Below are 25,067 nucleotides of genomic sequence, written 5' to 3' on the forward strand. Positions count from 1 at the left end.
AATAATAATAATAAAGAAAATATCTGGAACGGAAAGAAAACCCCTTCTGAGCCGATTCAAAGAGTATATTTTAAAAATAGACAGGAAGGTGGAATTTATCAAGGGTACAACTCCTGTTAAACAGAACCTTTCTAAGAACCTAAATACGTGAAAGATCATCAAGTGGGGTCCAGCTGGAGCAAGTCTGGAGCCCCTGAACTATATCCTCCCAGCCCTGTCCTCACTTCCTGTTCACTAAGTCACTGCTCAGTCATTCCTACATGCTCTCATTCGACTTTGTACCAGACACGAGGATCAAGAAATAAAACTCCAAGTCTACTGTCACCAAGTGACTGAGTGACGCAACCGGACAGAGCCGACTTGCCCACAGGGCTCCTGAAGGTGTCAGGCTTTTTTAGCAGACTGCCTCATCATCCTCCCACGGAGCGGCTGGAGGGGCAGAGCCTCCAAACTTCCAGTTCACAGCCCAATGCTTAATCTACTACACTACCAGGGCACAGTATTCTATTCTGAGGGCTGCAGCAGTGACTAAAATGAGGACTTTGAAATCTATGGGATAGGATGACAATAAACAGTAAACCAATGAATTCTACTAAACCTTTCATCATGAAAATCAATGGTCTAATATTATTAACATCGTCATGTTATTGAAGGGATTAAGGCATGAGGAAAGAGGTGAATTCATCTTCAAAACCATGTTTGCTGAAAAACAATGTATTCAAACTTTGTAAATAAATCTGAGGAAAATTTAAAAATCAATAATTTAAAAAAGTGCATTAACTAGAGGGAGGGAAAACAACAAAAAACCTTGCTTGCCAGGAGGAAAACATGTGCCATGGACTAGACTAGATGTCAATGATACAAGAGAAAATTTGACCACTAAGGTCCCTACCCTCCAAAAGACCTATTCCAGAGGGAAGATAGATAATGAATATACAAACAAAGCTGTTAAAGACTGTAAGAAACGCAATAAAGAAGAAGGTGAAGTGGGCTGATGGTGAGAGGGAAACTATGGGCTTGTATTGGACTGGCAGTCCCAGAGGACTTCTCAGAGGAGGTGGCATTTTGACTGAGATTCAAAGGAAGCTGGGAGTGGGCCATGGAGCATGATGGGGGGACTTGGCATTCCAGATGGAAGAGCAAGCGAAGGCCCTAAGACAGAAGCAGGCCTGGGGTGCTCAAAGGAACGTGGGACCATCGTGGCTGGGGAGGTAGGTGGTCAGGGAGGGCCACAGGACAACGTACCTCAAAGTCCTGATACTGCTCCTCAGCCAGAGACTTCTTGGCCACCACGAGCACCCGTAGCCCTTCTCGCGCCATGTTGCCACACTGCAAAGCAGACCAGAGTCATTGGTAGCCATGTCTGGGGCCCCATCCTGAACCCAGAATCTCCCGAGAGGGATCTGAGGCTGTGGGGAGAAGGAAACAGTTCCCCCCAACAGCAATCTTTCCTAGATGTCACCTCCTCTCGAGGGGAGGTTGCACAGTGAAGGCTTGTGAGCCAAATGAGGCCAGTGTCTGTGGTCGGCACAGTGTGTGTTTTCATAATTAAATCAACCCAGCAAGAGTTCCGAGGCAGGGGGTGGGGGGGAGAATCTGCATTTCTGGCTTTGCTGGGAGAAATAAAACATCTGAGAAAACCAGGTGTGGCTTCCCAAATAACAAGTCAGTGACGGCTGAGAAACGGCTGCTGTGTTTCCGGAAAACACAGCTGTTGAGAGAAGCCGTCCTAGGACGTGTGACCTGTCAATGTGATGGGGTCAGGAGGACACATCTAGGCCGGCTTCAGGCATTCATACAATCGACCTGACAGCCCGGGACTCCAGGAGAGTAACACGTGGACTCCCCACCTGGAGCTGAGGCATGAAACCAGGATGGCTTCACAGACCCAGAGGACTCCTCCCCCACCCAGTCCTCCTCGTTTGAACTGTGGTGGTCCTCTACTCAGGGGGCCCCAATGAGCCTGCTCCTAATAATCACATCCGTGGAATCTCCTCCCCTGGGCTATGAGCTGGGCCTAGTGATTGGTTTGTAACTGAGAGATACGGCAAAGTGAGGGAGGGTCTCTTCCGAGATTATGAAAGGCTTTACCTTCCACCTCTCTCCTCCTTTCCAGCTCCCTCACTTGGCTCAGTCTGGCAAAGAGAACTCCCATACTGTGAGCTGCCCTGTGGAGAGGTGCCCTGTGGAGGGACCTGCTTGGCAAAGAGCTGAGGGCAGCCTCGAGCCAGGACCATTGAGGACTTGAGCTGTTCCTGGTCTAATAATTAGCTCAGGTGCTAACCACATATGAAGTCCTGGAAGCAAATCCTCCTCTGTCACTTTGAGTCAAGGGTGGCTCCAGTCAACAGTGGGGACTGAGTGACTCAGCTGTGAGTGACTGTGGGGACCCCAGGGAGCCAGCTAATAAGCTGTAACCAGATTGTTGGCCTAGAGGAACTTATACTGACAGTTTGTTACAAGTCTCTTAAGTTTTGGTGTGACTCGGTGTACTGTCCTAGCTATCTAACACCGAGGCCTGGCTCTTACACCCCACAAAGGCCTGCTTCTTCTGAGCATGCTCCCCCGTCCCTGTCTCCCGCCCCTTGACGCCCTCACCTCTTCCTCCAGCCAGTCATTGTACTGCACGATCCCAGCCATGACCACATCCGCCCCCTTCATGTAGAACGTGATTTCTCCCGTTGATTCATCCTAGAGCGGGGAGGACAGGAAGGAATGAGGAGCCGAAAGGAACACCCCCTTTCTGCTCTGACGCCCTGGACTGACAGCACACACAGTGTACTGAACAGACTCAAGTTGAGGGGGTTCTTTTTCTCCCCCAACTTGGCCTAAGATAAAAACTGAGAGGAGGCCTCGCTTTGGGGCAAAGGCCATAGAAAACAAGAAAACTCAAAGCATATGGAAAAAACTGTTAACATGACAAAAAGCAAGATCAAAGGGATGTTGTGAACTTTGTGCACGTTATTACTAAGCCCACAGGAATGGACTCCCATGTTATAAGATTGTTTTAAATCTATACACAGATTAAGCATTGAGATTTAGCACTGAGTAGGAACTGACTCAAAGCTGACTTCCTAGTCAATGTTCCGAGGCTCTGAGTTGCACGAGAGGAGGCTGCCTGTCGTTTCCCAGGGAACAGCTGACAGCACCTGCCTCCGACTTGGCAGCACAACCCCTTAGCCGCGACACCTCCAGAGATCCCTGGAGAACCATGAGTACCCCAACACCGTGGCCCACCAGGAGAAGGGACGTGAGATGCCTGGACATTGGGGTTCCAGGGATGGCCCTCCGCTGTGAGCCATCCTGTGCATTGTAGTGGGCTTAGCAGCATCCTTTACAACAGCAATCAAGGAGTCAAAGAAGGTGGTGCAGTGGATAAACCGCCTAGCTGCTAACCAAAGGTCAGTGGTTCGAACCCGCCAGCTGCTCCACGGGGGAAAAGCCGTGCCTGACTGCTTCTGTGAAGAGCACAGCTCTGGAAACCCTCTGAGCAGTGGCACGCTGTCCTACAGGGTCAAACTGAGTCAGAACCGACTCGATAGTAGTGGGTGTTGGAGAGAAACACCCCGTTCATGAGCCCCCAGTTGCCGAGGACCCCAACTACGAGGCGTTTCTTTGACGGGACGTTCCAATGGCAGCTGGGACTCAGGCCAAGAATAACCGTGGATCAGAACATGAAAGCATCGCATCTTTTCACCCAAACGGCATTGGACAACAGTAAGAGCATCCCTGGAGGAAACACCTCGCCCCCTCCCAGCTTCCTTTACTATCGATGGGGCTGCAGAGAGTGGAGGCCCTTTGTCCAACATAAACACTGGCTCCGCTGCCCCTCCCATGACTCATATCCTCCCACCGGGTTCATCCCACGGTGACTTCGTTCCCATCACAGCACGATTACACAGCCACCGTGTGGGGCGCGCGGCTGGCTGTGTGGGGCGCCTGTGGGGCTTCCTCTCTTTCCACCAGGACCAGGTTCTGGCACCTCTTCACAGCCTCCCCGGCCCGGGTGGTGAGGGTCTACACCAGCGACTTGACTTCATCATTCTGGGTGGGAAGAGGTGGAGAGACAACCCCACTTCAGAAAGACAAAGCCCTGGGACCCCAAGACACGGGCTACCCCCGGCTCAGGGGGTGTGGAGGTGCAGTGGCTCGAGCACTTGGTTGTGAAGCAAAAGGTCTGTAGTTCGAACCCACCCAGTCAGTGTCTCTGGCGAGGATGGTCTGGCCGTCAGCTTCTGAAAGAGTACAGGCTTGGAAACACTCTGAGTGACTCCACTCTGTCTTACAGGGTCACTGTTAAGGTGGAACTGACATAACTGAAGTTTGCTGTTTGGCCAGTTGGTGGCGTAGTGGTAAGGAGTTGAGCTGCCAACCCAAAGGCTCAAGGTTCAAGTCCACCAGCGGCTCTGTAGGAGAAAGGCAGGCAATCTCCTCCCGTGCAATTTACTGCCTCTGAAACTGCACTGGCAGGCCAGCTATGAATTGGTTCCAACACAACAGTACATACCAACAATGATGACAATCTCAAAAGCGCAGCCAGTGTGCGGCACCAGAGTTCTCCTTAGAAACAAGGATGGTGTTTATTGCGGCTTTGTTCACAATAGCAAGGATTTGGAAACAACCTAAGTGCCCATCAAAAAACGAATGGATAGAGAAGCTGTGGTGTATTCTCACGATGGAATACTACGCTGCACTGAAAAACAAGGAACTCGTGCAATATTATTCAAAATGGGTGACCCTGGAGGACGTTATGCGGAGTGAAGTATCTCAGTCACAAAAGGACAAATACTCCATGGTGTCACTGTTGTAAAACAGGACTGACCTCGGGGCTGGGGGGAGACTGAGAAAGATGGGTTCAATAATATATATATATACTGCATTGAAACAGATGAGGGAGAAAACTGTTTAAAAGGGATATGTGATTATGTATTTTTGTCATGACAGGTGTCTAGAGCGAAGGCTATACATAGTGGAGTGGACCTGGGGGGAGGGATTGTAAAACAGTAAAGAATTTTTCTTTTACTTTTCCAAGACTGGGGGTAGCGGGGTGGGAGGGGAGAAAAGTGCAACAATGAATGAATGGAAATCCAAAGTCTCTGTAAATTTTCATTGAAATGAATAATAATTTTTTTAAAGTGAAAAATAAAAAATAATTTAAAAAAAGAAACAAGGATGGTGAACTCCACCTCATATACTATGGCCGTGATACCAGGAGGAGGAGACACTCTCTGGAGGACGACTTCATGCTTGGGAAAGGAGAGGGTCATGGGGAGAGAGGCAGGCCCTCGAGAAGATGGGGCGACAGAGGCTGCAACAGAGGGTTGACGCACGGCAGCGATCAGGACGAGGTGCAGGGCTGGGCAGAGTCCGTTCTGTTGTTTACAGGATCCCCGCGTTTGGGAGCAATTCAACCACGGGATGAGGCAGGGGAAGGTTAGAAAGTCTTAGATGGAGATCAACACCAGTTTTAGGAAAACGTACGTGGATTTGTATACCGTACACTCTGGAGTGTTTAGATAAGGACCTTTGATGACAGAGGGCATTATGTACACTTGGCTGCTAACCGAGAGATCAATCAAGTCCACAGCTGCTCCGTGGGAGAGTGGTGAGCTGCTTCTCCTGTAAAGAGTTACCGCTTTGGAAACCCGACTGAGGGTCGCTATGAGTTGGAAGTGACTCAGAGGCAATGATCGTGGTACGCTCACATAAAAGCCTGGGAGGAAATTGCCTGAAAAGTTAAGAATGACTGTCTTTGGAGTGTAAAAATGAGTTTCAATCCTCTTTATGTATATATTTGTCCCAATGCCTTAGCCGTGGAATGTGGCTGTTTTTATAACCAGGGAATGGAGCGAGGGTATTGTATCAACACTGATTGTTGTTGTCATTAGATGTCCTCCGGTCAAGTACGACTCATAAAGATCCTATGAACCACCAATCTGAACCTTGCCCTGTTCCTTGCCATTCTCACAATCTCTGACACATCAAGGCCGTCACCACAGTCAACATATGAACCCACCTGATGATTAAGGGTTTTCCTGTCTTTCCCTGCCCCTCCTCCTTCCCAAGGATGATGTTCCCTCTCCAAGGAATAACCTCTCTTAGCAACATGCCTGAAGTACCTGAGGTGAAGTTTCACCTTCGCCTCTAACGAGCACTCTAGCTGCATCTTCTCCAAGACCACTGTTGAAAGGCATCAACTCTTCTTCTGTCATCCCTAGTCACTGTCAAGCTCTCAGATATAGCAAGTGACTGAAAAGTCCATGACCTGGATCAGGTACACCTTAGTCATCAAATGGACATCATTGCTCTTCAATATAGACAGTGAAAGTCTTGTCCATTTGGATGCAGCACTCAGGCACACAGGACCAGTTCTGATGACAGTGAGAAGACACAGAACCACACTGTATGTCTGGGAATGAATATCCTTTATAAGTGAATGAAGGGTGGTGTGAACCATTCACTTAATCCCAACGGCTGAGTTGGACCACCCTTCAACCATGACTCAACCCTCGGCTGAACTTGGCAGAGCCCACGGCCCATGAGCTAGCAAAATAAAAACAGGGCCAGAAAGATAGCCGCCCCGTAGCAGACAATCGCCAGGACTCCCTGAGAACATCGCCCACGGATTGACACTGCTTTGTCCAGACCAGGATGTTCTTGACCTCACCATACGGCTCCCAAACTGTGGGCTGGGCCTGGGGTGGGGGTGGGGGGGGGACGCTGGGAAACGATGCAGCTGTGAGGGCCAAGAACTCAGCTCTTCCCACTGTGGAGAAGCCAAGAATCCACATCCGGCCGGCAAAGCCCGGAAGCGCTTACTAGCCTCTGGGACATCCAAAGTCCCTTTCAGTGTGTCACTTTAAAAGTACGTCCTTGATTCACATTTCATCACATACACAGAAGAGCAGCTCTGTCTCCTCCTCTCTGGTGTCACAGCCTGGGCAGCCCACTCTCTCTCTCAGCCCAGCGTGAAGGCTGGACCCCGGAACGTGCTCTGACAGAACAAGGCAACGGGGTTGGACATCCTTTGGGTTTAGGTGGTAAGACTCTCCTGTCCGTTCACTCTGACAGAGGTACCCTGAGAGTTAATCTGTGGAGAGGACCTGGATCCTACCAAGAGCCACTCAATCTGTCCACAGCTGGCTCCTGCCCTAGCTGGCACCCTGACTGCAGGCTGGAAAGTCCCACAACGGTGTCCAATTATAAACACTGTTTATCATTTAATATTATGTTAAATCGCTCAGTGGGGTGGGGTGGGGGTCATTTGTTATACAGTAGTAAGAAGCTAATGTATCCTAACATTACAGAGGGAATTTCTGGTAGCCTAGTGAATAAGGACATGCACTGCCAACCCAAGGACACGTGGTTCGAATCCACCAGCTGCTCCCAGGAAGATAGATGGGCAATTTTCTCCCATGACATTTACAGCCTCTGGAAACCTGCGGGGGGTCAGCTGTGGGTCAGTTCTGACTCGATGGCAAGGAGGTAGGTTGTTTGTTGTTTTTTTTTTTTAACTTTATTATTTTTGTGTGCGTGTACCGTCAAATCAGATCTGACTGGTACAGGAGGAGATTGCCCCTCCTTCCCCGGCAGAGCATCTGGTGTGTTTGTTGCTGTTTTAACATTACAGATGTACTCTGAGCTATCCCACCTCCCTCCTGTCATTTCTGAACACCCAGATCCTAATGGGACAGTCCGGGTGGGAAGAACACAGATTTGGGAGCCAGACAGCCCACTCGACCACTTGCTCACTGTGTAAACTCACACATTTCTTAGCCTCACCGTCCTTCCATTTCTCCCCTGTGAAAACCTATCACCACAGTGCGTGCCTCACTAGTTCAGAGTGAGAATTTAGAAGTCCGTTTATGTAAATAAGCTCAAACAGCACCCTGCGCACAATTCACGTTACAGGAGCGCTGTGTTTTATTACCTTCTGTTTTAATGCAATGCCCAAACACAGTGTTTTTGAACAAGAAGGTCTTTGGTGACCGTGTACTGAGAAAGTCTATCATTGTCACCACTTTTCATCACCATAGGCTCACTTTCTGTGTCTGTGTCACGTGTGATAACGTCTGCAGTATTTCTCTCCCTCCTACTGTTACCACACGCATAACACACTACTGTTGTTGTTAGGTAAGTGCTGCTGAGCCAAGTACCACGCGGAGCAACTCTAGGAACAACAGAGCTGAACCCTGTTCTGTCCTGTGACCTCCTCAGCCCTCTGCTGCAGTCGCCATGTCAATCCACTGAGTGAGGGTCTTCCTCTCCTTCACTGTCCCTCCACCCTTCCCAGCATCAGTCTCATTTCAAAGATTCCCAGGACCTGAGGCCGTTTCCCAGCCCAAGTCAGATAATGTGAAACACCTTTAAAATATAAAGTAAGTACAAGGAAAAGTAATATACAATAGAGGTGATCAGCACAGTATCACTAACGAAAGGGAAGATACAGAGAGAGAAAAGGGTTGACATAAGTCCAAAATACAGGGATAAGGTAACGGAAACTATAATTACATTGTGGGTGTTCAAATGAATGTGAAAATTTTGCTTTTTAAACTTTCACACAAATCACATTCATATATGTATAAATATAAATACATAAGTATGCAAATACACACACACACATATATATACATATATGCACATCCCAAGTATTCTGCTGTTTAATAACCCCCTTCACAATTATGATACTCTGTCCAATTTAAGAAGTCCTGAAGAAAGTGGTATATGAGTACCAGCTTCCCAGGGTCCCCAGGATAAAAAGCGTAACTTTTTATGAGTCAAAGAACAAACACAAAACCATGGAAAATATTAATTCAGATTCTTGGGATTAGCAAAATTTTTTAAGTCTGACGATATCAAACACTGATGAGGAGGTGGAGAAACAGGAATCCCAATATACTGCTTGGAAGACTGAGATCAGTGGTATAAACACTTTAGGGGAGCGGGGAATGTGATGCTATCTGATACCTTGTCCTATCCTGGACCATCCTGACAAACTCATTCCAAACTTCTTGGCAAGGGGACAGGAAGCACAAGCATATGCACAAGAAGCCTGCTTTTTAATAACAAAGAAGTGGCAACAATCCAAGTGCTATGTGTTAAAATGTTTCTCTCCAAACCTAATTGTGTTGCAAATGGGAATCTCTATCCTAAAGTTAAAATCTCATCTGGGCATGGGATGTCTTTGTTATGTAAACAAGAAGGGATTAGTGTAGGCTATGTTTTGAGTTAATTTCTTACAAATTATAAAAGGAATAGTAATATCATATCATATAATAAATATAATGCAGGAATTAGGGAGCTCTGGTGGCCTTAGTGGCAAGAAGCTGTACTGCAATCTCAAATGCAAGTGGTTTGAATCCACCAGATGCTCTGCTGGAGAAGGAGGGGCAGTCTTCTCCTGTGTCAGTCAGATCCAATTTGATGGCACAGAACAAGGGGGGGGTAGATTAACCAAGCAAAGATAGGGGTTGGGGGTAGGGATGGGTAAAATGTGAAATCATATGAAACTCCCCAGGGAATCCAGAAACAGGACCTCTCCTCGGAGCCAACAAAGATTCCTCTCTAGAGAAATTCCCTACAGCTGGCACCCTGGATGTGAACTCCAAGGCTCCCAAACAGTAAGAAAGGCACACAGTTCAAATCCACTGGTTGCTCCTCTGCAGAAGGGTGGACAAGCTCCTCCCACGTGGTTTACAGCCTCTGAAAACCCACTGGAGGTCAGCTATCGGTCCCTTCTGACTAAAAGGCACATAAGGACAAGTGTAAGAAAAAGGAGTTTTTGTTAAAATCATTCATGTGCAGTATTTCTGTCATTGCAGCTCTAGATAACTGAGTGAGATAAACAGGGAACTAGCACAAGCTGATACAATAGAGGTTTTGTTTTTTGGTTTTAGTTTGTTTATTTTTCATTTCAATGAACATCTACAGAGATTTTGGAATTCCATTCATTCATTGTTGCACCCCTCTCCCTGCACAAACCCCTCCCCCTTTGCTCCTCTCCTTGAAAAGCAAAAGAAAAACTCCCTCATTGGTACACAATACCCCCCACCTCCGCACCTCCCCAAACTCCACCCCCTACCCCACTCTGCAACCCTCATTGCGTACTCCTACGATAAAAATAATGCCCTAAAATATAATACTTTTAGACTATTCTCTCCCCCATAGACTTCAATGCCGACAATTGAGGTTTATGTTGTTTTTGTTGTTTTTGTGTACCATGGAGCTGGAACAGACTCACAGCTGACCCTCCAGCGGATTTGCAGAGGCAGCAAACTGCATGAGAGGCGATTTCGCCCCTCTTTCTCCTCAGGAGCAGCTGGTGGATTTGAACCTCATGCCCTTGGGTTGCCAGCTCAACTCCTAACTAATAATCCATCAGAATTCCCAAAGTATTAGAATTAAAGATATGAATTAAGAATTTTTAAAAATGTTGACCAAAACCAGTAAGTAGAATAAACGTGTATCCACTACAATGCCTTTTACATACAGAATTTAAAAAACAATCCCAAGCCCACTCCCGTCGAATCGACTCTGGATCATACAATCCACCCAAGTTTCCAAGGCTGTAAGTATTTACAGCCAGTGACACACTGACGGTGGCAACGGGGTCAAGTGTGTCAGAGACGATGAGGGTGACTCCGGATAGGGCAGGGTTCACTGTTCGTAGAGTGGCTGTGGGGTGTGGTCCGCTGTAGAACGGCACATTCATAACCACCACCACCACGCTTACCATCATCAAGCTGGAATCAAACCACAGCTGGCCTTCTGCCGAGTAGTCTAAGGCTGTAAATCACATGGAAGGAGATCGCTCATCCTTCTCTCTCAGAGCCGCTGGCGGACTTGAACTTCAAAGGGGCACAGCCTTTGGGTTAACAGTGCAACTCCCTACGCACTATGCCACCAGCATGGAATAAAGAACAAGTCAAGCTATTTAACGAAACCAAAGTGCAGTATCAAGAAATACCTTATCTGGACCCTCAGCCAGGTGGCCTGGCACAGTAACCACAGCAATGGGCTCGAGTGTGTCAGAGATGTTGAAGGAGGCACTAAATAGGACAGGGTTCAGATCTGTTGTTCATAGGGTCGTTACAATCGTGCTTGACTCGAAGGCACCTAATAATAGCAACCTATTCTCTCTGTGATCACTCAGACCTAGCTGGATATTTGTCATGTTTGGACATTTTTATTATAGAATCATTGACAACATTCACTGTAAATTCCGAATATTGAGAAATAACTGAATATAAGAATCAGTTGAGAAGCTTTCATAAAGCAGGAAGGGACTAATTCCTTCCCCCCCGCCCCGTCCCCATAATAGCATCTGAATATATAAACAATCAAAGCACAAAATGGCCAGAAAGGATGTCAAGGAACAACGGGAGGGGAAAGGTGATTGTAATCTGTAAACACAACAATAATTGAACTATATGTGCCTGAGAATGCTTTTTCATGCAAAGAGTAAACTGTCATTTTTATGACTTGACATAAGGGACCCTAATAAAACATTTCTTTCACTATGTTGTTTACCATTGAGTTGGGACTGACCCACAGCTGACCCTCCAAGTGGTTTACAGAAGCAGTTAATCCCATCCATCTTTCTCCCACGGAGTAGCGGGTGGATTTTAACCGTGCACCTTCGGGATAGCAGTGCAGCTTCTTGCCACTAGGCCACCGGAGCTAAGAAACACCTTCTTTGTACAAGCATCCCTCAAAGACACTGTGGGCTCAGTTCCAAACCACAGGAATAAACCAAATATTGCAAAAAAACCAAGTCACACAGGGATTTGTTTGTTTGTTTTCCAATACATAGAAAAGTGATACTTCTGAGAGAATTTCCTAAATGCACGCGCACTCACCCGGACAATGATGCCCATGCGTTTGCTCTCGTAGGTGAACGGGAAGATCTGCAAGATGGTGAAGTTCAGGATCTGGTCGCCAGGGGTCCTCAGCTGCATGGAAGACTGGTCGCGGCCCACCAGCGTCAAGCCCACGCTCTCTGTCCACTGTACCAGGGCCACCTACATACGACACAGGATCAAAGGTCACACGTGCAGCCCAGGGTCCCGGTTCACAGGTCACACAAATGAACACAAGGGCTGCTAGGAGTGGACACAAGTGACCAGCAAGCAATCACGGCTGTCACTAGGGATGGCCAGGGCTTTGTCCCTTGGGCCAGGAAGCCATCACTGCTTCCCAGCCTGCAACAAATCCTCCAGGCCCTTAAGGCTCCCGTGGACAACACTGTCCCCCTTGAGTTTCAAACTGTCTTCTCCACCCCACCCCTAGCTCAAAGGAAGAGGCACCCAGAGCTGGGGCAACTCCAGGCAGTTCTAGGACAAGGTGGGTGAGAAACAGTTAAGCACTTAGCTGGCACTGGAAGATTGGCGGTTCAAGACCAGCCAGAAGCTATGCAGGACAAAGACAACCGTTTCCATAAAGACCACAGCCTGGAGTTTTACAGAAGTGGAGTGAGATGGGGTTGTCTCTTCTCTGTCACACAGGAGGCTCTGACTCAGAACCAACATTAAGGTATCCAGGAACACAGCCACAGACCAATCCAGACAAATGTGCTCCAAAGAAAACCCAAAGGTGAAGCACAAATACAGAGAAGCAAGGAGCCTAACACTGGTTATTGCTATTCTTCAAGTGTCTGGCGCCAGTAAATGCTGAATGCTCAGCTGTTAACCAAAATGTCGGTGGTAAGAATCTATTAAAAAGTCTCCAGGAAGAAAGGCCTGGCAGTATACAACTGAAGAGTCGGCCACTGAACGCTGCAGACACACTGTGCCCTGATACACGAGTGTGAACCAGGAGTCTGAATCTATTCAAGACAACTAGTTTTGCTATGATTTAGACCCTGTTTTAAGTACCATTATGAGTAGTCAATCAGGATTAATGTTTAATTAGCTGTTACTCTGGCCAATGAAAAGAATCATTACACTGTCCTCCAACTTTCAAAATGAGACATAATCAAGGAATGTGGGGCAATTTGGGGTTTTTTGGTGTGTTTTTTTTTCTACTAGGCTGTGCAAGTCACTCATTCTTCTTTTTTTTATTATTCAATGACTATGGTTTTTCAATACAACCTGTCTAGCCTGCTAACGATTTTTCTTGTCTAGCCTGCTAACGATTTTTCTTAACAAATCAGTGAAGAAGTGAAGATCAGTGTGTACAAAATACTCCCATCTGGGCATACTGCATAAAAATGTTTACAGAGAGGATATTCAATGACACTCTTCTACCTTCGATGTTAGCTTTTTTTCCCCTTTTTTTTATTATTATTAAATTTATTAGTTTTAATGAACATTTACAGAGATTTTGGGTTTTCATTCATTCATTGTTGCACTGTTTTCTCCACCCTCCACCCCAGTTCGTTCTTCTTCCCCCATGTCTGTTTGAATTGTCCAATTGCCACAGTGCTTGTCAAAGCCAGTTCTGATTGATCTCCTTTGTCAGTGTGTCCCTTGCCATTCCCTATCACTCCTCCCTGAGAGAGACTTCACCCTGATTCCTAAGGAAAAGGGGATGGCGTATTCTCTTAACTACTTCCTGCTGGGTTTCAGGGTGAATGTCTTCTCTCACCACTCTAAAGGGCCCCCTTGGCAGTAGGAAACACATAGACTATTATGGAGATTGATTTTGGAATTTAGATGCACTGTTATCAATTGTGCTTAGCCGTCATGTTCATATCCTTGAAGATGTATCATGGAAGTGTTGCAGCCTAGAAGATACAAGTTTAACTAACAAGTTAAAAGTGCATGACTCAAAAATTGAAAAGCAATAATATTCTGAGTAGAGGTTCTAATAGTGGTACAAATCAAGTTACAGAGGTAAGGTGGTTCCATTGCCATCCTTACTCTAACTTAATTCTTTTTTTTAATTTAAATTTGTTATTAATTTAAGTGAAAATTTACAGAGGCTTTGGATTTCCATTCATTCATTGTTGTAGATTTGTCCCCTCCCAAGGCTCCCCCCCACCAGACATTACCCTCTTGGAAAAGTAAAAGAAAAGATTCTTTCATTATTTTACAAACCCTCCCCCAGGTCCACTCCACCTTGTAGCCATCGCTCTAGACTCCTGTCATGACCGAAATACCTAATCACATATCTCTTTTAAACAGTTTTCTCCCTTCTCTGTTTCAGAGCAGCATACATTATTGAACCCATCTTACTCATGGACGTTAGCTTTGAGTAACTCTCTGAAATACTTTCAGAAGGTGCCCACTTGTTCAGGATCTGCAGCTGCCTCACATAAGCAAACACGAAGCCCTGACTCTTCTCCAGCCTCCTTTACATATCAATTCTGTCACAAAGGGCAGCCAAACGTCTTCCCTGGGTGTTTTCACACATTCTTGCTACTGAAAGGAGCTTTACATTGTTGTTTTGAAGCAGCCCCTACTTCACTCTGAAGAGAAGCAATTTAATCGTCTGGAAAAAAAGTCTGTGAGATGGGTGCTCAGGGGTTCCCCTCCACAATGTGTTAACTTCAGTGGAGGTGGAAACAGTGAAAGGACGGAGCCGGAAATGGTTTCTGGAGCTGGGGGTGCAGCTCTAGGGTTGGCTAGCCCAGCTGACCCCTCGACGGCGTGTGTGGGGAGAACTGAATGAGTAAGCTCAAAGCATCAAAAGTGATGATGCATCCATGTCTGTGTCTACAACTGTGTATTACAACTGTTTGGAATCTTCCTTAAAGATGGGATAAATTATGTATACTGCATTGAAACAGATGAGTGAGAGAACTGTTTAAAAGGGATGTATGATTAGGTATTATTGTCATCACATGAGTCCAGAACGAAGGTTGCACAGTGGGGTGGACTTGGGGGGCGGTATTGTACAACAATGAAAGATTTTTTCTTTCACTTTTCAAAGAGAAGAATGAACTGGAGGGGAGGGGTGGGCAGGGAGAAAGTGCAACAATGAATGAATGGAAATCCAAAATCTCTACATTTTCATTAAAATTAATAATAATAAAAAAAATTTTTAATTGCGTTTTCTCTACTGGACACATTTCTCCACAGAGCTGAGGAGACCATGATGGTTCCCTGCCCCTCAACCCCCACCCCGTGGATCCAGCCTCCTAATCAAAACCTCAGGTCTCTGTGGGGGTTATTCAAACAGGATATGAGCCCCGAGGGGGGGTCTTTCATACTCATCTCACACTCCCCCACTCCACGTTAACACATGTTCCTGTTAATTTAAAGCCCCTTCCCAACAGGGTTGCCTGCCTTCAGCTTCTCCTGGGATCCTTCCTGGGGAAGAGGGGTGACAACTTTGGAGTAGGGTACCCATTAATGTGCCTCAGTTTGGGCAGAAACACATGCGTTTGGTGTGAACTGATACACAGCACTTCTGTCCAAAGCAAGAGGACGTCCTGTCACAAAATCAGGCCTGCAGTGTCCTGAGTCTCCTGAAAAGTCTGAGCTGGGGTCTTGTTTACCCTCGGGTCAGATCCTCCAGCAGGTTTTTTCAAGAGGCAGTCAACTGCAGAGAAGACTGCCCATCCTTCTGGATTTGAACTATGTACCTTTGGGATTGCAGTGCAGATTCTTACCACTATGCCACAAGAGTTCCCTTAAGGAACTTAGGTCTTAGAGGATCCACAAATCAGAATATTCAGAGATGGGAGTTAACAGCAGAATAAGAGAGCTCACTAAAGTCAATGAAAGAAAGAAGTAATCAGTGTTCACTAGATCACACTCCAGAGCGCTTGTAGACTAGAGGGTAAGGAGTTGTGCTGCCAAGCCAAAGGCAGTTGGTTCAAACCCACCAAGATGCTCAGCAGGAGAAAGATGGGAAATCTCTTCCCCTGGAATTTACAGCCTCTGAAAACCCACTGGAGGGTCAGCCATGAGTCAGCTCCCACTAAACAGTAATGAGTCAGTGAAAAAAAACTCCAGAAAGAGAGAAGGGGCTGAGGACAGGGAGAGCCTCTCATGAGTCGGTGTTTGTGTTCTGGTTTGGGTCAAGGAGGAAATCAAAGAACAGCGTGTTCATTTCCCCCACTAAGCCCCCCGGCCGGCTGAAAAATGAACACAGAAACCATCAATGAAAGGGGGTTTTCATCATTTGCCGGCCAGCTATAAACCACCTGTGACAAGTTTTAATAATTTTCCCTTTGTACCTGGGCAGGGTGTGCTTGGGAAACTGGCCAGCCCGTGCTCCACAGCCTTGGATTCCTCTCAAAGGCGGGGCCCTTATTAATCACCAGGCCACGTCTGATACACAGAGGGGAACCTGATAGCCGATTCAGAGGCCTCTGGTGGCGTTCAATAAGATACATGCCCGCCCGGTGCTCAAAAGAAGTGGTGGGCCACAATGCAGCCTTTCAGGATTATACAGGCGGTCACAGATGCAGGCTCTTTCACTGTTGTTGTTTAATTAAGAAATATATTTAAAAAGTGAGCCACATGGTGGCTGAGGGCTCAAATTCCGCCAGACACCAAACAGGTCACCCAGAAGCCGGAGGTAAACTGTCAAATCCAAAGTGGCAAGTGCCACCTGGTGGCACGGAGAAGGGAGAAGCCTCACCCCGACTTCCAGATTCCAGTTTTTGCTTCAAGGGAAGCTGATTTATATATAAAATGACGGGGCCTTCAAGTATTGCATTAATTTCTGTGGTTTTGTTTTGGTGGTTGTGTTTTTTAACTTACACAGGGTAAACAAAACACAGGGGGCAGTGTGTGGGAATCAGAGGGCAAAATAAAGGCATAAAAGGCCTTGATCCAAATTTCTCAGACCCTCTCCACTCCCAATTCAGCCCTGGCGATTTCGCTGATAAAAATTCATCTCTGAACAGGAATCGTTTAGAGAAGCAGCATCCTGCCAGAGCGTAAAGAGTTATTTTGAAGCATTTATTAATTTATAAAGAGGAGCCCTGGTCGCGTGTGGCCTAAGCACGGAGCAGCTAACGAAAAGGTAGGGGGTTCAAACCTAACCCAGCAGGCTGGCAAAAGAAAGCCATGGCAGTGTCCACCCATAAAGATCCCAGTGCTGGCAAGTCAGGGAAGCAGTTGTATTGACCCAATGGCAGGTGACTTAGCTATGCTTTCATGTCTACTCTGGCAGCTCTGGTAGACTAATGGTAAGAAGCTATGCTGCAGTCCCAAAGACACTAGGTTTGAATCCACCAACTGCCCTGTGGGAGAAAGATGGACAACCTCCTCTGCCAAAATCCAGCTGGAGGATCAGCTATGGTCGCTTTCAACTCGACAGCACACAACAACAACTGAGTCAGCAAAGAACTCTGGACCAGGAATGAGCTGGTAATAACAGGCAATTTTCTTTAACAGTCCTGACTCTCCTCTGAGCAATCCAAATCCAATTCCCAGATTCTATCCCACTGGTAAACAAATATCATGGAAGGAGGGTCCCCCCACCTTCCTGACCTGTTTCCTGACCTGTCCCCACCCCAGGGGAGGAGGGAGTGTCTGAGGACGTGGCAGCAGGAAGCCTGTCCCCACCTCAATCTCTGAGTCAACATGTGCACAGGCATAGGTGTCACTGCCTGCAGGCCCTCCGCTCCGCTGGGGGTGCGGAAGAGCGCACACCGAGGCACTGAGGGGAACTGTGTGCACCTGTGTTCACTGAGGTGGGAACATGGCCAAACAAAGTAAAAGCCTCACCTTGCAAAAGGGCTGGGAAGTACTGGCCCACCCCAGAGCCACAAGTTTGCTTTCCCCAGTTATTCTCAAACTCATTCTCTCAAGTAACTAGTGAAGAAAAATGCAAAAAGACTCCTTTGGTATAAGACCAGAAGGACTGTATGGGACTTAGCTATTGTTACTGCACATTTTGAGCAGAATCTACAGAGAAACCCTATCAACAGGGGGAAATTTTAGAACAGAATTTTAAATTCGTATGGAATCCAGACTTTCAGGATAAGATGAATCTCTGAAACTGTTGTCCTGAGAGTATATTAAACTTTAGACCAAAAAACATCCTCCTCAAGTCTTCTTTAGGGAACTCTGGGGGCATCGTAGCAAAAAGCCATGCAGCAACGTTCAACTCTACCAGCTGCTCCACAGAAGAGGGACAGACAATCTCCTCCTATGATTTACCGCTTCTGAAAACCCTCTGCAAGATCAGCTATGAGTTAGTTCCAACTCAATGGTACACAACAACAACAACAACAAAGTCTTCTTTAAAACAAATACTATAACCCTGGTATGTCCACTTGCTGTGCAGAGGTAACTCGTGGTCGCTGTGAAGCCAAAGACTGTGACACTGAGATAATGTGATACTGGTTAATGGTTACCCATGGTGGACAGTGTTTGGTGGGGCTCGCCGATTAAAACAAGCTTGGAAGCAGGAGTGGCATCCACTTCCATATAGTTTGCCTCTGGAAACCCTATGAACCTGGAGAGAGGATGAAAGTTATACAGGTGTCCAGGACTTTCGTTCATAGGGTCCCTATGAGTCGCCTACGACTCCAGGGCACTTAACAAGAAGACCAACCCAGAACATTGTAACCTTCTAACAACTTGTATGGGATCAAATTTACAACAGGTACTTGAAAGAAACTTATGAGGCAGAGAGTTTATGTTCCTGGGGGAGGAACAATCAGAAAAAGGAGGGTGAGAATGGCTGTTATGTAAAACTGATTTTCCTCTCTTCCTGAAAAGTGACAGGTATGTTACAATATGCAAAGTCATTGCTGTATACACCCACTCCACTTATCAACTATCTAGGACATTTCTCATGTACAACTTTGAAAAATTGTCAGACAACACCTCCAATGATCCAGGCCCCATGGCAGGTCATGCCTGAGTCCTGAATACCCTCTTAAGATCACCTTAAATGATATGGTAGATCCTGAGATTACAACTGGGTCACACAAAGAATAACAGCCAACATCTCTGGGGGGCCTTAGACCATGTCCTGTGTGATGTCTCGGTCCAGCCAGGGAAGTTAAGGGGCCACAGGGAGCAGATGTAAGGCAGAGGTGGGCAGGGACAGGCTGGGGCCAGGACGAAAGGAGAATGAATGAGGTCCTGGCTAAGGACAACATCCAATCCCAGGGGCTCTGCAACAGTAAAGGAGCCAAGCACTGGGGGTACCTGATGGGTGGGAGTGCTGGGGACTGGGAGACAGGACCTTAATGTCAAGGTCAAGATATGACCCCTAACTCTTACATAATGTCTATTTAGCCTAACAATCTGGTCTTATGGAACCAAACAATATGGGTAAGTGAGAGCTGGGTATATATGAAAAAATTAGAAAAATATTTGTGAAAGTCAACACCAAAACATAGCAAGCAGTAGTGGTTGCAAGGTGGTAAGAAATACAGGTTATTTTTATCAACTGCTTTTGAATCTGCATGTTCCCCTTTTTCTGTAGTGATTACATTCCTGGCGCTTTTAAGAGCTTAGAACTTCTCTTCATGTGAGTGGTCTGATGGAACACATTGATGAATCAGCCTTGGGGTGAATGTGGGTGGCACCTCCAGATTACTCTTGCCAGGAAATAAAAATTTTCCCTTTCTATGAAGATGGTGCCAAAAATGAAGAAGGAAGGCCCTGCCCCTCCCAAAACTGAAGCCAAAGCAAAGGCATTAAAGGCCAAGAAGGCGTCCTGAAGGGCGTCCACAGCCAAAAAAAAAAAGGAAGATCCGCATGTCACCCACCTTCCGGCGGCCTAAGACGCTGAGACTCCAAAGGCAGCCCAAATACCCCCAGAAGAGCGCTCCCAGGAGAAACAAGCTTGACCACTAGGCCATCATCAAATTTCCCCTGACCACTGAGTCAGCCATGAAGAAGACAGAAGGTAAGACATACTTGTGTTCATTGTGGATGTCAAGGTCAACAAGCACCAAATCAAACAAGCTGTAAAGAAGCTCTATGACATTGATGTGGCCAAGGTCAACACATTGATATCAGGCCTGATGGAGAGAAGAAGGCCTATATTCGACTTACTCCTGACTATGATGCTTTGGATGTTGCCAACAAAATTGGGATCATCTAAATGAGTCCAGCTGGCTAATTCTAAATACAAATTTTCAAATCTGTGTCACCCACTGGCTCCCCTCCCTGTCCCGTTGTACCCCGCTCCCAAGGCTCACAAATATCCTAGAATTGATGGGATGTCAAGAGGTGGAACTCCATGCCCCTGCATCTGAGGACCAGTTATCTTTGGTCAGATTGCATCTGCTTCACTTCCCCTGGGAGTAACTGTACAGGCTGAAGGGTCCAGCCCCAGGGCTGAAAGTGATCGCTAAATAAAGATCCTTCAGGATTTTTCCAAACGGCGTGAGCACAGGAAACAAACTCAGGAAATAGTACTTTCAGTTACAGGAAATGGATCTTAAGCCAACAGGTAGAAATTACTCCAGCAGCCCCAACAAAGGAGGAAAGCGTGCCGTGAACTGACCCCGCCTAGAACAGCAATGCTTACTGATATAGAATTTCAAAGAGAGGGTTCTAGACGCAGCAGGGTCCCTGTGGAGTCCCATGAGGACTGGGAAATAGCTGGCCTTTCTGAAAGATTGCAACTAAACTGGACTTAGTCTCCCTTCTGTCATGTAATACAGTTATATAAATACTTAACGTTACACTTAAATTATACTAATTTTATAACTACAATACTTTCAAAGGCTCTTTATAATATACATCCTCCAAAAAGAAATCTGAAGGCTGTCCCCAAAATATTAAGGGTGGTTACATCTCTAATTTTGGAAGCAAGACTGGCCTCCACTTCCTAAAAAAACATGCCTCTGAAAACTATGAACTTTGATACATGTCGATAGTTGTAGAGGGGCTTCAGGCCTTTTGTTCATGGGGTCGCTATGAGTTGTGCTCAACTCAAAGGCAATCAACAACAACAACAAATCTCTAATAAGATTATGGATGATTTTTTTTCTTTCTCCTTTTTCTCACCTATATTTTCAAATTTTCTGTTATGAACATAGAATAGCTCTGCAATTAAAAAAAAAAAAAGATGTAAAAAGAAAACAGAAACATACCAATAAGGTAATGCTGACTCTTTAAGACACAAAAGACCAAAGAAAATACCTACGGTGGGAAAAAAAATCACTACTTGGAATTTTATAACAACAATAAAATATGGTTAGATACTGTAATAATTCAATTACATTAATCAATTATAATTAATGTTATGAAGCAAAAGGTCTTTAAAAACAAAAGACTGATAAATCCAAACCCAGTGCAATCAATAGGCAGCAGAGGCAAGGAATTATTTGAGTGTTAAAAAAGAAAAAAAAAAGCAACTGAGAAACAAAAAATGTCCTGCAGGAGTTTTACCTCCATTGAAAGATCTCTGAAGGGAGCTCTGGTGGCCTAGTGGCAAGAAGCTGCGCTGCAATCCCAAAGGTATATGGTTCAAATCCACCAGATGCTCCGCTGGAGGAGAGGCAATCTCCTCCTGTGCCAGTTGGATCCAATTTGACGGCACACAACAACAACAGGAGGGGGCCGGGGGGGAAAGAAAAAAAAAGATCTTTACACAATCCTGAAGAAATACAGCAAAGTTCAGAAGAACAGAGCCCTGTGGGCTGGGGCCTGTATAGATGGATGTCAACAGCCACTTCAAGTGTTAAGTCCCAGAGTCTGATGTACTAGTCAGAATATCAATATCTGAAACTAACTCAAATTGTTACCAAATCAGAACTCATAGCTGACCTTCCGCTGGGTTTCTGAGGCTGTAAATCACACAGGAGGAGAATGTCCATAGTGGCTGGTGGATTTGAACCATCGGAGAAGCACGGCGAATGGGACTGTTCTTTAGAAGAATGCATGATGGTGGACTCTGGTGGCCCTAGTGGCAAGAAGCTGCACTGCAATCCCAGAGGCACGCAGTTCGAGTCCATCAGATGCTCTCCTGGAGAAGGAGGGACAATCTCTTGTACCAGTCAGATCTGACTTGACAGTACACGCACAAAAGAATAAATTTTAAAAAAAGGAATGAGTGAGAGAGAGGGGAGTAAGCCGTGAAATCCCAACAGAGTCAAGGGGACAGACGAGTCAGGGCCACTACCTGGCTCCTTCAGAGCTATTCCTTGGTTGAGAAGTTTGCATTTCACTGCTGACAGAAGGGATCAAATCTACATTTTATCAAAATCTCAATGTGATTCACACACATACATGTCTATCCAGGAGAAAATGCACATTCTCAGCCTGGGGTTGAGAATGAACTGGTCCAAGTCCTGGGATGAAACATACAAACCAGGGTAACAAAGCTAAAAAAAATGATGTTCTTTTCCTGCAGGGTAATATTCCCTCTATCCACACAGAAAGAGTGTGCCTGTCACATCCTGAAAAGGACACCAAAGAGGAGCTCATTACAGACGAACAAGAGAAGGACAATGAGACTAGGCACTTGAACTTGGAGATGAACGAGGCATCTTGGATGTATTAACAGAATATTCTTAGATACGAGGGGAATTCTTCAAGGTATGCAGCATACTGGACGTCATAAAAATGAAAAACTTCTGTGCTTCAAAGGACATCTTCAAGAGCCTAAGAGGATTCTCAAAGGAGAAATAAATGCAAATCTTTTTTTTGGGGGGGGGTTTCTTTTTTTTTTCCCTATAATTATATTTTATTAATTTTCATAAACATTTACAGAGATTTTGGGCTTCCACTCATTCATTGTTGCACTATTCTCTCTACCCTCCTCCCAGTTTGTTCTTGTCCAAATGCCACAGTGCTTGTCAAAGCCAGTTCTGATTAATCTTCTTTGTCAGTGTATCCTTTGCCATTCCCTATCACTCCTCCCTGAGAGAGACTTCACCCTGAGTCATAAGGAAAAGGGGACGGCGTATTCTCTTAGCTACTTCCTGCTGAAAAGGGACGCTGTGGGTTTCAGGGTGAAGATCTTCTCTCACTACTCTAAAGGGCCCCTTTGGCAGTAGGAAACACATAGACTATTATGGAGATTGATTTTGGAATTCAGATGCACTCTTATTGATTGTGCTTGGCTGTACATGTACATATCCTTCAAGATGTATCATGGGGGTGTTGCAACCTAGAAGACACAAATTTGACTAACAAGTTATAAGTACATGAGTCCAAAAATTATGGAAAAGTAAAAGAAAAGATTCTTTCATTGTTTTACAAACCCTCCCCCAGGTCCCCTCCACCATGCAGCCCTCGCTCTAGTCTCCTGTGATGACAGAAATACCCAGTTACATCTCTCTTTTAAACGGTTCTCTCCCTCCTCTGTTTCAGTGCAGTATACATTATTGAACCCATCTTACTCAGTCTCTCCCCAACCCCAAGGACAGTCCCATTCTACAACAGTGGCATCATGTAATATTTGTCCTTTTGTGACTGGGATATTTCACTCAGCATAATGTTCTCCAGAGTCAACCATTTTGAATAATATTGCATGAGTTCCTTGTTTTTTAATAAATGCAAATCTTGTGGCTAGAATAAAAAACTCTTAACAAGTCAGCCATAAAAATGCAACACAATTAAAAATGGGCAAATGATCTGAAGAGGCATTTCTCTAGGAAAGACACACAAACATCCAGCAAGCAGGGCACAGCTGTCGTTACTGTTGTGAACGATGCCGTCAAGTTGACTGTGACTCACAGAGACTCGACTCTATGAACAACAGATCTGAACCTTGTCCATTCCTGTCCTATCCTCACCTTCTCGGACCTGCTCGGGTCAGTTGTTAGAGTCACTATGTCAATCCGCCTTGTCCAGAGTTTTCCTCCTCCTCTGACCCTTCACCTTTCCCAGCATGACATCATTTTCCAAAACTGGTCCCTCCTAACAGCTTGCCCCCAGTACGTGAGAAGAAGTTTCTGCATCCTCACCCCTACGGAGCACCCTGATTGCACCTCCTCCAAGATGGACTTGTTTGGTCTTTCAGAAAAATGGCCATTTAAGGGAGCTCTGGTGGCCTAGTGGCAAGAAGCTGCACTGCAATCCCAGAGGTAGGAGGTTCAAATCCACCAGATGCTGTGCTGGAGAAGGAGGGGCAATCTCCTCCTGTACCAGTCAGATCCAATTTGATGGTACACACACAAAAAAATAATAAAATATTTTTTTAGAAAATCAGTATTTAAAAAAAATTATCATTTGGGAAATGAAAATCACGTCCTTATTGAGATACCCCCTCACCCCACCCCCCCAGGAGGATGGCTTTCATGAAAGAGAGACAAAAACATGCGTTGAGGAGGCCGTGGAGACATGACCCAACACTTCTGCACTGCTGGCTGTCGTCAGAGTCACTGAGTGGACACTAACTCAAAGCAGCTCTATGAACAATAGAACAAACATCGTCCAGTCCCGAGGCACCTCACACCCACGGCCATGCGCCTGAGCCCACTGCTGCAGTCATGTGTCAGTCCATCTCACCGAAGGTCTCCTTGTCTGATAACCAAGCACGATGTCTTTCTCCAGGGACTTTGCTCTTGATGACTTCACATGCCCCAAGTAGGTCAGACTAAGTCTGATAATTCTTGCCACTAAGAAGGCATGTTGGGTGCACCTCATCCAAAAAAGACTTGCTGTTACAAGGTACCATCAAGTCAGAAACGACTCATAGCTGACACGCTGGTTCATTTTCAGAGGCTGTAAATGGCACAGAACAGTGCCCATCTTTCTCCCATGGAGCAGCTGGTGGATTTGAATCACGTGCCTTTGAACTAGCAGCACCGTTTCTTACCACTAGGCCACCAGAGCTCCCATGTTGGTGCTGACAGCAATGTAAAAGAGTACAACTACTTTGCAGAACATTTCAGCCACTAGGGATTTCCTATAACCCAGTAACTGTACTCCTAGATAAAGACCAGGGAGAAATAAAAACGTAGGTCTACACAAGAACTTAAGTACATATACATTCATAGACACATTATTCTTAAGAGCCAAAAATTAAAAAAATTAAAAGCACTCCAAATGCCCATCAGTTGATGAGGGGACAATCCAATGTGGGGTACCCTTACCATGGAATACTGTTGTTGTTGTTGTTGTGTGTGGTCGAGTTGCTTGCAACTCATAGCAACCCTATGAACAATAGCCCTAAACCCTGTTCTATCCTGCGCCAATCTCACTGCCTCTGACACACCCATCCCGATTACCCCAGTCACTGAATCAATCCAC

General features: G+C 45.9%; 1 protein-coding gene across 1 annotated transcript in view; it reads right to left on the bottom strand.

Annotated features, from left to right (window-relative positions):
* ATP9A (ATPase, class II, type 9A) overlaps positions 1-25,067 on the bottom strand; it is a 123,809-nt gene that overhangs the window by 26,468 nt on the left and 72,274 nt on the right. Inside the window, exons 9-11 of the mRNA XM_006881644.1 lie at positions 11,859-12,020; positions 2,599-2,691; positions 1,246-1,329 (exon numbers count right to left, since the gene is read on the bottom strand). Coding sequence (XP_006881706.1) covers positions 1,246-1,329; positions 2,599-2,691; positions 11,859-12,020 — 339 coding nt within the window. The remainder of the gene's footprint in view (positions 1-1,245; positions 1,330-2,598; positions 2,692-11,858; positions 12,021-25,067) is intronic.

Source organism: Elephantulus edwardii, unplaced genomic scaffold (genome assembly GCF_000299155.1).
Source record: "Elephantulus edwardii isolate Elephantulus edwardi_28Jun2011 unplaced genomic scaffold, EleEdw1.0 scaffold00015, whole genome shotgun sequence".
NCBI classification, from domain to species: domain Eukaryota; kingdom Metazoa; phylum Chordata; class Mammalia; order Macroscelidea; family Macroscelididae; genus Elephantulus; species Elephantulus edwardii.